General features: G+C 37.1%; 3 protein-coding genes across 5 annotated transcripts; all 3 read left to right on the top strand.

The window, feature by feature from the left end:
* Positions 1-884: 884 nt before the first annotated feature.
* Positions 885-2,442, top strand: LOC107271017 (proteasome subunit beta type-5). The gene is made up of 5 exons (XM_015746569.2): positions 885-1,079; positions 1,411-1,567; positions 1,652-1,864; positions 1,948-2,181; positions 2,255-2,442. Exons 1-5 carry the CDS (start codon positions 936-938, stop codon positions 2,359-2,361), a joined length of 855 nt encoding a protein of 284 aa, XP_015602055.1. The 5' UTR covers positions 885-935; the 3' UTR covers positions 2,362-2,442.
* Positions 2,443-2,740: 298 nt separating this feature from the next.
* Positions 2,741-4,176, top strand: LOC107271018 (death-associated protein 1). Its single transcript, XM_015746570.2, has 3 exons — positions 2,741-2,967; positions 3,100-3,199; positions 3,478-4,176. Exons 1-3 carry the CDS (start codon positions 2,919-2,921, stop codon positions 3,635-3,637), a joined length of 309 nt encoding a protein of 102 aa, XP_015602056.1. The 5' UTR covers positions 2,741-2,918; the 3' UTR covers positions 3,638-4,176.
* Positions 4,177-4,593: 417 nt separating this feature from the next.
* Positions 4,594-9,578, top strand: LOC107271015 (extracellular signal-regulated kinase 2). Of its 3 annotated transcripts, XM_015746568.1 has the most exons (12): positions 4,594-4,859; positions 5,489-5,708; positions 5,788-5,918; positions 5,990-6,165; positions 6,241-6,380; positions 6,470-6,662; positions 6,771-6,911; positions 7,009-7,208; positions 7,282-7,401; positions 7,479-7,645; positions 7,714-7,740; positions 8,082-8,222. In XM_015746568.1, exons 1-11 carry the CDS (start codon positions 4,770-4,772, stop codon positions 7,738-7,740), a joined length of 1,605 nt encoding a protein of 534 aa, XP_015602054.1. In that variant the 5' UTR covers positions 4,594-4,769; the 3' UTR covers positions 8,082-8,222. The 3 variants fall into 3 exon arrangements, with proteins under 3 accessions (XP_015602054.1, XP_015602051.1, XP_015602050.1); XM_015746565.1 differs by lacking the exon at positions 7,714-7,740 and having other exon boundaries at positions 7,033-7,208; positions 8,082-9,578; XM_015746564.1 differs by lacking the exon at positions 7,714-7,740 and having other exon boundaries at positions 8,082-9,578.
* The last annotated feature ends 1,655 nt before the right edge of the window (positions 9,579-11,233 follow it).

Genomic DNA, 11,233 nt, shown 5'->3' with positions numbered 1-11,233 from the left:
CCGTCAAGCTACGCATTTGTGTTTACATTTAGCTCGGCTACGACGGGATTCGCATTGTCGACGGGTGGCGATGATCACAAAATCCTACTTCCAGACTCGCTGCTACGATATAGCGCCATGATTGTGGTATTGCCTAAAACCGTAGCGTTATGCATCTCCCTACTGATCTCTGCTTTCTTCATTCCTTTCCATATAACTGTATCCCTAATGGTGGCAGGACGTTCCACAACATTCTGTCTCTTAAATTTAAGTCTTAGATAATTTTCTTCTGTCTACACTTTCTTTTGCTTATATTATTTTTTTTAGAAATAGATTCGTATGAATAAAAATCGAGGGACGGTAAAATCAGAATCTAGTCAATTGTAATAATAAAATATAAATATCTCGGAAACTAAAAGAGTTAGATCTATATGGACACAATAATATTTTTTTTGTTCAGGTCAGAATTATTAATACTTCCGAAAACGAGAGTCAAATTAAGGCGCCGGAGAAATTGTAATCGTGCCCTAATTTCTAATATCTTCTCGGTGCTTTACTCAATAAATGATGCGTCGTGCGATGTGAAATGTAATGTATGCAGTTACAGTGGTCAAAAATGATATTACTGACTGTCCTAGAGGTCGATTGTGTAACTCAAATGTAGTGAAAATACGACAAGTGAATAGCTGTTAACCAATCGTTGTGCTTGTCTTCTTTTGAACCTAATACGCGATTGGTTAACAGCTATTCACTTTTCGTATTTTCACTACATTTGAGTTACACAATCATTCCCCTAATCTTACCGAGCGCGGAGTTACCATAAGGAGTTACTTCATATTTCCAGCTAAAAAAAGGAAGTTAGTTTTCTTACTAGTATATCGTATACTTCGTGATTGCGTGTGCATAAGTCCATTTCTTGCTGGGTTTAGGAATGCGCAAGTGATAAAAAAGTAAACATGGCGCTTGCTGAGCTTTGCGGTATTAATTCCATTGTCGATTTTAAGAGATTAAACGAAAATGCTCCGTTTTCTTCTGAAATTGAAGCGTACAGTCGAAATTTCTCAAATAATCTCCAACTCGCCGTACCCCCATTCACAAATGTGAGTATATATTTATTGAACTTTTTCTTTTAATACTTGTCACAAATGTGCATTATCATGTAGCATTTTAGTGATCTACCTTCTGTAAATAATCATTCTTTAGTCTATTCATTTTTATAATATTTAATTTGATATAAAACCACTAAATTATTATAGTATTAAACTTGTACTGATTATTTCTCTTATTTTTGATTTAGTATGTGTAGGGTTATATTACTCTTTCTTATTATATAGGTGTTTAATATCTATTTTCATTAGTTTCTCATTGTCCAATTGTTAATTTGCTTTACTAAAAATTAACCATATATATTATTTAATTGATATTTTATAGCCTGCAGAAAATTTGGCTGCTTTAGCTCAAGGAAGTGATGAAACTGGAAAACACATTAAAATCAATTTTGATCATGGAACTACGACTTTGGGTTTTCGATATCAAGGTGGAGTAGTCCTGGCAGTAGATTCCCGTGCAACTGGTGGCCAGTTCATTGGTAAAATGATTTATTCTTTACTAATAATTTGTGTATAGATCTCACTTCTTTTAAACTGAGTATTTACAATTTATATTTCTTTAGGTTCCCAGTCTATGAAAAAAATTGTTGAAATTAATGACTACCTCTTGGGTACCCTGGCTGGTGGTGCAGCTGATTGTGTATATTGGGATCGTGTTCTGGCAAAGCAATGTCGCATGTATGAGTTGAGGAATAGAGAACGTATTTCTATAGCTGCAGCAAGCAAGCTTTTATCCAATATGGTCTACAATTATAAAGGAATGGGATTGTCCATGGGTAAGAATGATAGTTGGCTCGAGTGACATCAATTTACTAGCCTTTGGTAAATCACTTTATTTTACTTTCATATTTTCATCTAGGTATGATGCTTGCTGGATGGGATAAACGCGGACCGGGATTATACTATATTGATTCAGAAGGTACTCGTACTTCAGGCAAAGTATTCAGCGTCGGTTCTGGTTCTGTGTTCGCCTACGGTGTCCTAGACTCTGGCTATAGCTGGGACTTAGCTGACGAAGAAGCATATGAACTTGGCAGACGTTCTATCTACCATGCTACTCATAGAGATGCGTATTCCGGCGGTATTGTCAGAGGTAATATATTTTCCATGACTTTTCACATTTTTAAACTCTAAGACCATGAGAAAAATGATTCATTCTTTTACAGTGTATCACATGAAGTCAACCGGATGGGTTCACATCTCTGATGAAGACTGTAAGGATCTCCATTACATGTATCAGGAACAGAAAGAGAAGGAAAAGGTCAAGAAGTAATAAAACTACTGGAAAAATAATGTATTTCATTTAAAAATGTTCTTTGTCTAATAAAATTGATTCTTAACTAAGTACAACATATTTTTTCTATCATTATTAACTTCCTGTATACTTTTCTGTTAATGTAACTAGTCGTTTAGAATATTTAAGTAAGCCAATAGGATCGCTAATAACTTTCGCTGTGATGCGACATTAAAATTTTTTAAATGTCAATAGGTCATGTAGAGATCAATGAAAACAGCAATCGTGATATTAACTAACGTTATAGTATTTTTGCAATAGTTGCATATACAATTCATTATCTAATCGCAACATTAGAATGTATTTTTTATTAATAAAGAGTGGAAGAGGATTTATGTTATGAAAAAAAGCCTTGTAATTGCCTCTCTTGGGCAGCCATATTTGTGACGGGACGTTTTCATATCTGTCGTCATCCGCACAGCGCTCTTGGCAACAGAACAACGTGTTAAGTGTGGCAGACTGTTGGAAAAGTCCAGTGAGAAACATATTGACCTTATCAAACTAGAAATTCGTAATTTCAAATTATTTCTTGAGCTATGTCAAGCGCCGAGGAATGCGAGTTGAAAGGTGGTCATCCACCAGCAGGTAAGACGTGTTTTTTTTAATACTGGTATTAGATATGTTTCTGGAATTGCAGTCTTGCATTGTGAGAGTGACGTCTTCGTTTGCCAAGGTCATGAGAATTGAATTGCTTTTACGTCGTTTATAATTTTTCAGTTAAGGCTGGAGGGATGAGAATAACTCAACATAAAAATCCAAAGGAGGAACGTGAGAGCAAGCCCAGTAAGGAATCTGAAGATGCTAAACCTTCAACTAGGTAAATAAGATTAATTCTGGTTATTAGGTATTTCATTAACATGGCAATTTTATCTCTAGCCTATTTAATTGTTTTACTGTTAAAATAAGAAAGGAAGTTATTGCACAATGATGTGCCTGTAGTCTATCCATATAAAATGTGTATTTCTTTTATCTGAATGTTACCTGTATCTTGTCAGTGTTATGATGGATTACTCATATATAAACATAACGTAGAATATGTAATATAGAAATAAAGTGTATTTTATAGTAGAACTATGCTGATATGTATCTTTGTAGTCCTCCGAAGACAATGATGATCAGTGGAGCTCCAGCAAGAGGAAATGCAGACTTCCCACCAGAGGCGGTTCAGCATTTTCATGAGAAGCCTGCTCCGACACATGATGCTCGTCCTGCCCACTGCTCGCGTCCTATTGTAATCCAGCAGCCTAGGAAATAGGCTATATACATACCTTCTACCAGGCTCAGCTAAAGGGATATAATACTGGATTTATGCAAAAGTTGTGATACTTTCACAACATATACTTAAAAGAAACCATAGTAATTTGTGCATGTACTCAACAAAATGTCAAGTTTATTAAGAAAATGATTTTGCATCAAATCTAGGTGATATCACCTATACTAGTTTGGTATATTGAGGCATACATAGGGTCTCTCACAGAGTTTATCACTGTTGTGAAAAAAAAAAAATTTATTTTGTAATCAAATACTCTAAGATTCATATAATATTGGCATTTATTCAGAGTGAATCGGGACTTGTTGAGATTTAAAAATATCAATTTATCATTCCGTTTTTACTTTATGTTCTACATTTTTCGTTATATTTTATATCCCTTGGGACCATTCAATGCATTTCAGCCTCAAATATTTTCTGCGCAGGGTAAATATTTCATTCTACAGTTTTTGTTTTTCACTATGCAAACCTCATGGTTTATTTGGTTGTGGAGTACTTTAATAAAGAAGTTTTTGTGACAAGTATTCGAAAATGCGATACCGCAATCGTTGCTGACACTAAAACTAATAATTATGAATACTTTATTATCGATAAGCAATATTGCGTGATCAAGTCACAGCTGATTAATTACTTATTGTAATTATTTGTATTCTGATAAGAAAAAAATACAAAATTCATTTTCAATGACGTACATGCACATTCAATCAATCCCATTTCCTTCATATTTTCTTAATCATTATTCCCCTAATTATAAATAGTTTTAAAAAAGCACTTGTCGCATCACATTTTTAATACAAAACAGTCCGCGCTGCCTTTGGTTACCTGTTCAGCAATCACATGGTAGCTGGCAGCATGGTAGTGGGTGGCACTGGACAGAGTCGTCTTGGCAACCAGCATGTATTCCATAAACACAACCACATTGATGTGTCAAAGGTTGAATAAAAAAACCATCCCACTCGGTCTTCCTTCCTGATGTGGAAAAATGTGAATACGATCCAGACGACCACCGCATCTTCATCGTCCTCAGCAGCCTCTTGCGGTACCTTTCCCGACGCCGCCTGAAGATTCTTCTATCTTCTTTGAACTTTTTCTTCGCCCTACGGAAAAGAAAACAAGGATGTCGGCGAAGAGTAACACGGAAAAAGTTTCTGAGATCGACAATCACGTTACCAAACAGTACGACATAATTCGACGTCTTGGCAAAGGGGTAAATTAATATTTTTCATAATCTATTTAGCACCGGTAACATCTTACACCTAATTAAACGTACTTAGAAACACTTAAATGTCCATGAACTTATATCAATTCGTAAAAATATCCCACAGAACATGTTTGCAAAATACGTTCCCGTCCACCTACGTAATTTTTGCACTTGCTTAGAAAAGTAAATGTGTATTAGGTATTTCGTGCAATAATACAAACATAATCGTTAATAAATTTTTATTGTATTCCTTTATAGTATTTAGGAATTATATAAAATCATTTTCAACATTCTTATTAACTTCGAAACGGCCTAACCGGAAACCGAAAACTCATTAGGTGTACATAGGGTATGAGGCTACATGGAGATATAGATAAAACAATGAAAGCCAAGTTATTTAGTATTCAAGACTGTCGCACAAGGCATAGAAACATATCTAGGGACAATCAATAAATGTGCCAGGTTCTCGTGTCATAAGATAATAATATGTAATACATGAAATATATATAGTGACATTCCGCAAGTCGCGTTTTAAGGACACAACGATTTTATCGATTAAAAACCAATAATAAGAACGAAGTAACGAATAAAAGATTTCATATAGTTATAATGAAAACTAAATGATAAATTTGTAGGCTTATGGAATAGTATGGAAGGCAGTGGACAAACGTTCCAAGGAGACGGTGGCAGTGAAGAAGATCTTTGACGCCTTCAGAAATCAAACAGATGCTCAGAGAACTTTCCGCGAGATAGTATTTCTTTTATCGTTTGCTAATCACGAAAATATCATCCAACTTATTGGCCTACATAAGGCAAATAATGATCGGGATATTTACCTCGTCTTCGAATACATGGGTGAGCTCGATTATCGAAAATTATTATTCTCTACAAAATCATGATGAATAAATGTAATAAAGATGTTTATGCTTTTCAGAAACCGATTTGCACAATGTCATCAAAAGAGGTAACATTCTTAAGGACATTCACAAGATCTTCATTATGTACCAGTTGTTCAAAGCGATCAAATACATCCATTCCGGAAATGTGATTCACAGGGATTTAAAGGTAAATTATATCAGTGAATATTTATTCATGCGATTTTGTTTAATACCTGTAATTCCTCCTTGTATCGATAGCCGTCGAATATTTTGCTGAATGCTCAGTGTCATTGCAAAATCGCCGATTTCGGATTGGCCAGATCGGTAACCCAGATTGGGGAAGGGGATGGCGAAAACGGAAGCGATCCTACCCTGACGGATTACGTAGCGACTCGCTGGTACCGCGCGCCGGAAATTCTTATAGCATCCAAACGGTTTGTCATTTTCAAACTATATACTATACCAATCGATAGTCAGTAACTTCTCATTGAAAGATTTAATCCATTAAGCTACACCAAGGGTATCGACATGTGGTCTCTTGGCTGCATCCTAGGAGAAATGCTACTCGGCAAGCCATTGTTCCCAGGTTCATCGACGATAAATCAAGTGGAAAGAATAATGGCTACTTTGCCGCCACCTACGGAAGAAGGTAAATAATTCCATATAATATTTTCACTCGGCAATTATCTTTTATTAGGAAATACTCAAACCAATGAGGTTGCACGTACATAATTTCAGATCTGGCGTCCGTGAGTGCTGGATACGGGACAAATCTTTTGGAGAAGACACCGTCGGGACCTAGAAGAAGCTTGAAGGAATTGCTACCTGATGTCTCTGGAAGCGCTTTGGATCTGATAAAGAACTTGATCGTATTTAATCCTAACTTCAGACTGACAGCTGTCGAGGCATTGGAACATCCTTATGTAGCGGAGTGAGTCCAGGTTTAATTTAATGGGATCGATTGATCAGTGCTCAGCAGAGACCTGTAGACAATAATGGTGTCATTCAAGACTCTATAGAGATACGATATCTTTTGTAGCTTTCACAGTAAGGGTAATGAACCCGAACGCGGCTCCAGTGTTATACCGTTACTCAGGGATGATGTGCAGCTCTCGGTGGAGGAGTACAGAAGCAAACTCTACGCCATGATGGACGAGAAACATAAGAAGCATAAAAATATGTGAGTTAAATGCCAGAATTGCATTGTCATCAATAACTCAGAGTCATCGGAGCATCCACTGATCAAACGGTTCTTTGCTGCTTTTCGTGCTTCCCAGGTTAAGAAAGAAATTTTCTGATAGGTCCAAGTCTAGGATAAGACGGCTCTCGGAGCATATTAGGAAGGAAACAACGTCGAGCGTCGGCCAGGGCGACGCCACTGCTAAAAAAAGCTTCCATCTGTCCTGCGATGATTTTCACAAGGAAAGGATGACCAAGGGTGACGTCTATAAGAATCAACTTCCGGTTGACAATCATGGTAATGAAAACAATGAACTCTCTACTGTTTATGTAGACAATAATTTATTATATAATTATTGAATTTTTACAAGCCCGTTCACTGCCACCCAGGAAGGTGATAGCACCTACTTATATGGCTGGTCATGGTAGGACTGGAAAGAGTCAACTGGTTAATGTAGATATGATGATGGGTGATAAGCTACAGCAAAATGGTAATATAAAGAGAATAATTATTTACAAAATGTTGTTAAAGTAACAATGTTTGTAAATTCGTGTGAATATTAATCAGGCAGGAACACAGTGCAATATGCTTACAACCTGGTGAACGGCGACTTCAGGAATTTACCACCAGGTCAGGCAAAGAGCTGCCTTTATCTGAGCCAGCAGCAACAGCAGCAGCCGCAGCAGCAGCTCTCCAAATCACAACGATCAATACAATCTGATCAAGTGACTCTTGTAAGTCCATCTCCTGCCATTTTGGATAAATGAGAATCAGCCTGTAAATCGAGATTCTGTCGTTCCAGGTAACGTGTCGTATGGGATTCATTTAGGTACTGTAGCCACTCTGTTTGAAGTCCCACGACCAAAGGTACCTTCCGAAATTGACTGCCAGTACTGAGGGCATCGTCGTATCCCTATTTACCTCAATGCAACTGATTGAGACGCGACTGTGCTCGCAAAACTGGCAATGAATTTCGGAACTTAACCTAAGAGTGCATGATATTTTTTTTTATTTCCTAATTACACGTCTGTCACGAATATTTTGTGTTTCAACGACATACGTGAATTTAATATTTTCCACAAGGCACGACAGGCGCGATTAATAAATTATTATAAATTTTTTCAAAGATTTCTCGATTCAAATTCTATAGTCTCTTCCTTTTCGTTACAGCGTGGAACAGGGGTCAGGTCGACTCTTCAAGCCCAATCGAAATCACGTAAAATTGGAAAGCCTCAGCTGGTACACAGAATATCTAATCAGAACCCAGTGAATCAGCTGAAAGGAACTTTACCAAAAAGACCCAATCAGGAGAGTCCAAATAATCAGAGCAAGTATCTCACGAAGATGCCAAACAGCTATGCAAAGCACTTTGCCGGTAGTGGCCACGTCACGGTTCAACAACAGAGCCACGTGGCTTCGCAAAATCAAGCTATTCAAAATTACTTGAATCAAACAATTCCGATGAGAGAGCGTCAGTCGATAGGCACCATCTCGGAAGTGGCAGAGACTACGGGATATCCTCAGAACGTAAGAAATCACTTGGAAAATCACAGGTTAATGAGAAGCGCTGTAACCAGAAGTCAAACGTTGAAAAATCACCTGAGACACAGCAGCATTCAAAAGCCTCAGGTAGCAAGAAATCTTCGTTCACTAAATAGCTACAGCCAGAATCATGGAATCATCACGGCTTCGGCCTACAAGGATCTACGAAGTGGAAATATCAGATGGTGAAGAAGTAGCAATGTGGGGGGCCGTCTTCGCATAGCTTTCAGGAAGGAGGAAGAATAAAAAATGATTTAAAAACTTTTCGACGGTTAAATCGAAATCAAATTAAAATCCTAATTTCGCAAATTCTACAGGTCGACGAAAAAAAAAAGAATGTCAATATCCTTTCTTTTCTCATATTGCTATACTGAGACATTTATTTATTTTATAATGGAAGCTCAACGGGGACGATCTTGATGTGTTTTTTTATGAAAATTTTGTGTATCTCAAATGTATACCGTGATTTGTATATTCGTCGTTGAAATTATACGATCGATTATTTTTACGCGAAAAGGAAAGGGAGAGTGTACCCACCAATTAGGAACAAAGTGGATCTCATTAATGGCTATACAGAAATAAAGGAAAAAGTATGGCCAACGAAGTTTATTGCCTCTCGATGTTAAAGGCGAAAAATGAGATGAAAAAAGGAAAAAAAAAAAGTGAAACTGTCTCTTCCATACCGTGTGAACGTTTTCTGAATGTTTTCCCTGATATTTTTAATATCCTCTCTATCTTCTCCACGTACGTATGTATTTACACAGGCATTATACACCAACTTACAAATTGAAACAGTTCTCAGGAATAATTCCAATTGTATCGTAATTAAGTATTTTACGATAAATAATCACAAGCGATTAAAATCGGTACGCCCTCGTGACGTTCCACGTGCCACAATGGAATATATTAATTATTACGTCACCGTTTAACACGGCTAACAAAACGATTTTTGATAAATCACTTTATTTTAAGCAGACATATTACAATTACTATAAAACACCTACGTGTGAGAATGGCTGTACAAATTTCCTTGTAAGACATTTGTAATTTTTGTGATCGTGTCATGTAATGACGTCTGTCAGTGTATGATAATGTACAACGAAACATTTCATAAATAAAAGTATCATGTAAAACCCACGTGACCAATCATTTTCATATTTGAATTCTACCCCGTTGGTACAGAACGAAATTAAAATAATTTCATCAAAAATTCGCATCGATTTCATTTAATTTAGGCAATCTATGAAACTTTGTAATATTTAGCGAAAAAAATTTTATTCCTGCTAAATCCAATTTATATCTTCCCGCTATCTTACTGCAAGGCCATTTCGCACTGCGAAAGCTAAAAGCCAGCTCGTAAAAGCTTCACTAAATCTTGTAATTTATGAGTTATCTGCTTCGCATATGTATACCGTCAAGGAATTACTTTTTTTTTTCTTTCCTTATCCCATATTCCTTAATTATTTTTTTTATCCAATATGATCGCCACATGTGTATCACGTTCCATAACTTTTTACGTGGAATTGTGGGTATAATAAAAGTATAATAAAATATACTTGTATATAGATAAATGGAGCTACTTGGTAGCAGTAGGAAAAAGTAGGGTTAATTATTTCAAATAAAAAATATGATTTTTTAACACGAAGTAATTCTTCAAGGTGGCGACGAAGAATAAATTTTAGTTCTATTTTTTGTTCTACAATTATGAGAGTACACAGGATTTGTGATACCGTTATGAAATTAGTCAAATGAAAACAAATATATTTGCATAAGGTAACAAAATTACGTAATCTACTCTATCATGTAATTTTACTTTATATTTGGAAACTAGGAACGTTCCTTAGTTTAATGAAAAGGATTCGAAATTCCTTTTCTGCCTGGATGGAAGTTCGTATCCCTGGATTGTCGAAAAGTTCTCCGACGTTCAAAGGTCGTAGTTTTCGAGACGTGACTTTAGTCATTCTCGTTAGCTGGTAATTCAAGTGTAACGTTCTACCAGTACTTTGGCAAGTACCGTTTTTAAAGTAATTGGTGTACAATTATAGCTATCCTCGATTCGGTGACAAACCCATGCAAGTAGTTCAATTAGAGGGACAGTCAAAACGGTAATTATAATATGTAACGTATTTTGTCAACCCGACACCGACAATGAAAATCCGAGAGCTAACCTACGTCACTTACGACCGTCCACCCTTCGACCATGCATCCGCATGCCAAGCGGGCGCCGGCCGATTCTGGTTTCACCGGAAACTGACGAGACGGTATGACATGGGAGTTGAGGTGGAAAAGTCTCAACTCCGGAAAAAACGAGAGCTCTGACGAAACGTATCAGAAGAGACGGTAGCTTAACGGATCCTGTCGGATTTATAAGGTCGCGTAAAAAAGTGCCACGCACGGTTACGGAAATGCACGACCCTGGCACGACTGCTAGGTTGAGGTAGAGTAAGCTTCAGATAAATAGTGCCGGAAACAGAGAGCAATTTATGGAGAACGTAGGAAAACGAACCGTAGCTATAAAATCGAAATCCCTTCACCAATTAATAAATTGGAAATCCTCACCGGAGCTGGTCCAGCTGATCCGTGAAAGCCGATAACTGTATCCAGGGAACACTCAGGTGGGCACCATAGCACAGCACTGTACTTCCGAAGAACAGTTAAAAAAAAACTATAAACAAATAACCCGGGAGCGCGAGGCAGCTCGAGGCACTCTGATCGGTGTCTCGAGACAGACTGCTTTGACAATAGTCAAATTCGAGAACTAACAATTCTGCTTGGTCGAG

The sequence above is a fragment of the Cephus cinctus genome, unplaced genomic scaffold (assembly GCF_000341935.2).
Source record: "Cephus cinctus unplaced genomic scaffold, Ccin1 Ccin1_scaffold0863, whole genome shotgun sequence".
NCBI lineage: Eukaryota > Metazoa > Arthropoda > Insecta > Hymenoptera > Cephidae > Cephus > Cephus cinctus.
Note: the sequence above shows the minus strand (reverse complement) of the source record. Positions and strands in the feature narration are given on the sequence as shown.

Excerpts from the sequence above, each read along its gene's own strand:
- LOC107271017 (XM_015746569.2), top strand. The coding sequence starts at position 936 with ATGGCGCTTGCTGAGCTTTGCGGTATTAATTCCATTGTCGATTTTAAG. Across the intron at positions 1,080-1,410 it reads CCGTACCCCCATTCACAAAT|CCTGCAGAAAATTTGGCTGC; the intron begins GTGAGTATATAT and ends GATATTTTATAG. Across the intron at positions 1,865-1,947 it reads AGGAATGGGATTGTCCATGG|GTATGATGCTTGCTGGATGG; the intron begins GTAAGAATGATA and ends ATTTTCATCTAG.
- LOC107271018 (XM_015746570.2), top strand. The coding sequence starts at position 2,919 with ATGTCAAGCGCCGAGGAATGCGAGTTGAAAGGTGGTCATCCACCAGCA. Across the intron at positions 2,968-3,099 it reads AGGTGGTCATCCACCAGCAG|TTAAGGCTGGAGGGATGAGA; the intron begins GTAAGACGTGTT and ends ATAATTTTTCAG. Across the intron at positions 3,200-3,477 it reads GATGCTAAACCTTCAACTAG|TCCTCCGAAGACAATGATGA; the intron begins GTAAATAAGATT and ends GTATCTTTGTAG.
- LOC107271015 (XM_015746564.1), top strand. The coding sequence starts at position 4,770 with ATGTCGGCGAAGAGTAACACGGAAAAAGTTTCTGAGATCGACAATCAC. Across the intron at positions 7,209-7,281 it reads ACTTCCGGTTGACAATCATG|CCCGTTCACTGCCACCCAGG; the intron begins GTAATGAAAACA and ends AATTTTTACAAG. Across the intron at positions 7,646-8,081 it reads AATCTGATCAAGTGACTCTT|CGTGGAACAGGGGTCAGGTC; the intron begins GTAAGTCCATCT and ends TTTTCGTTACAG.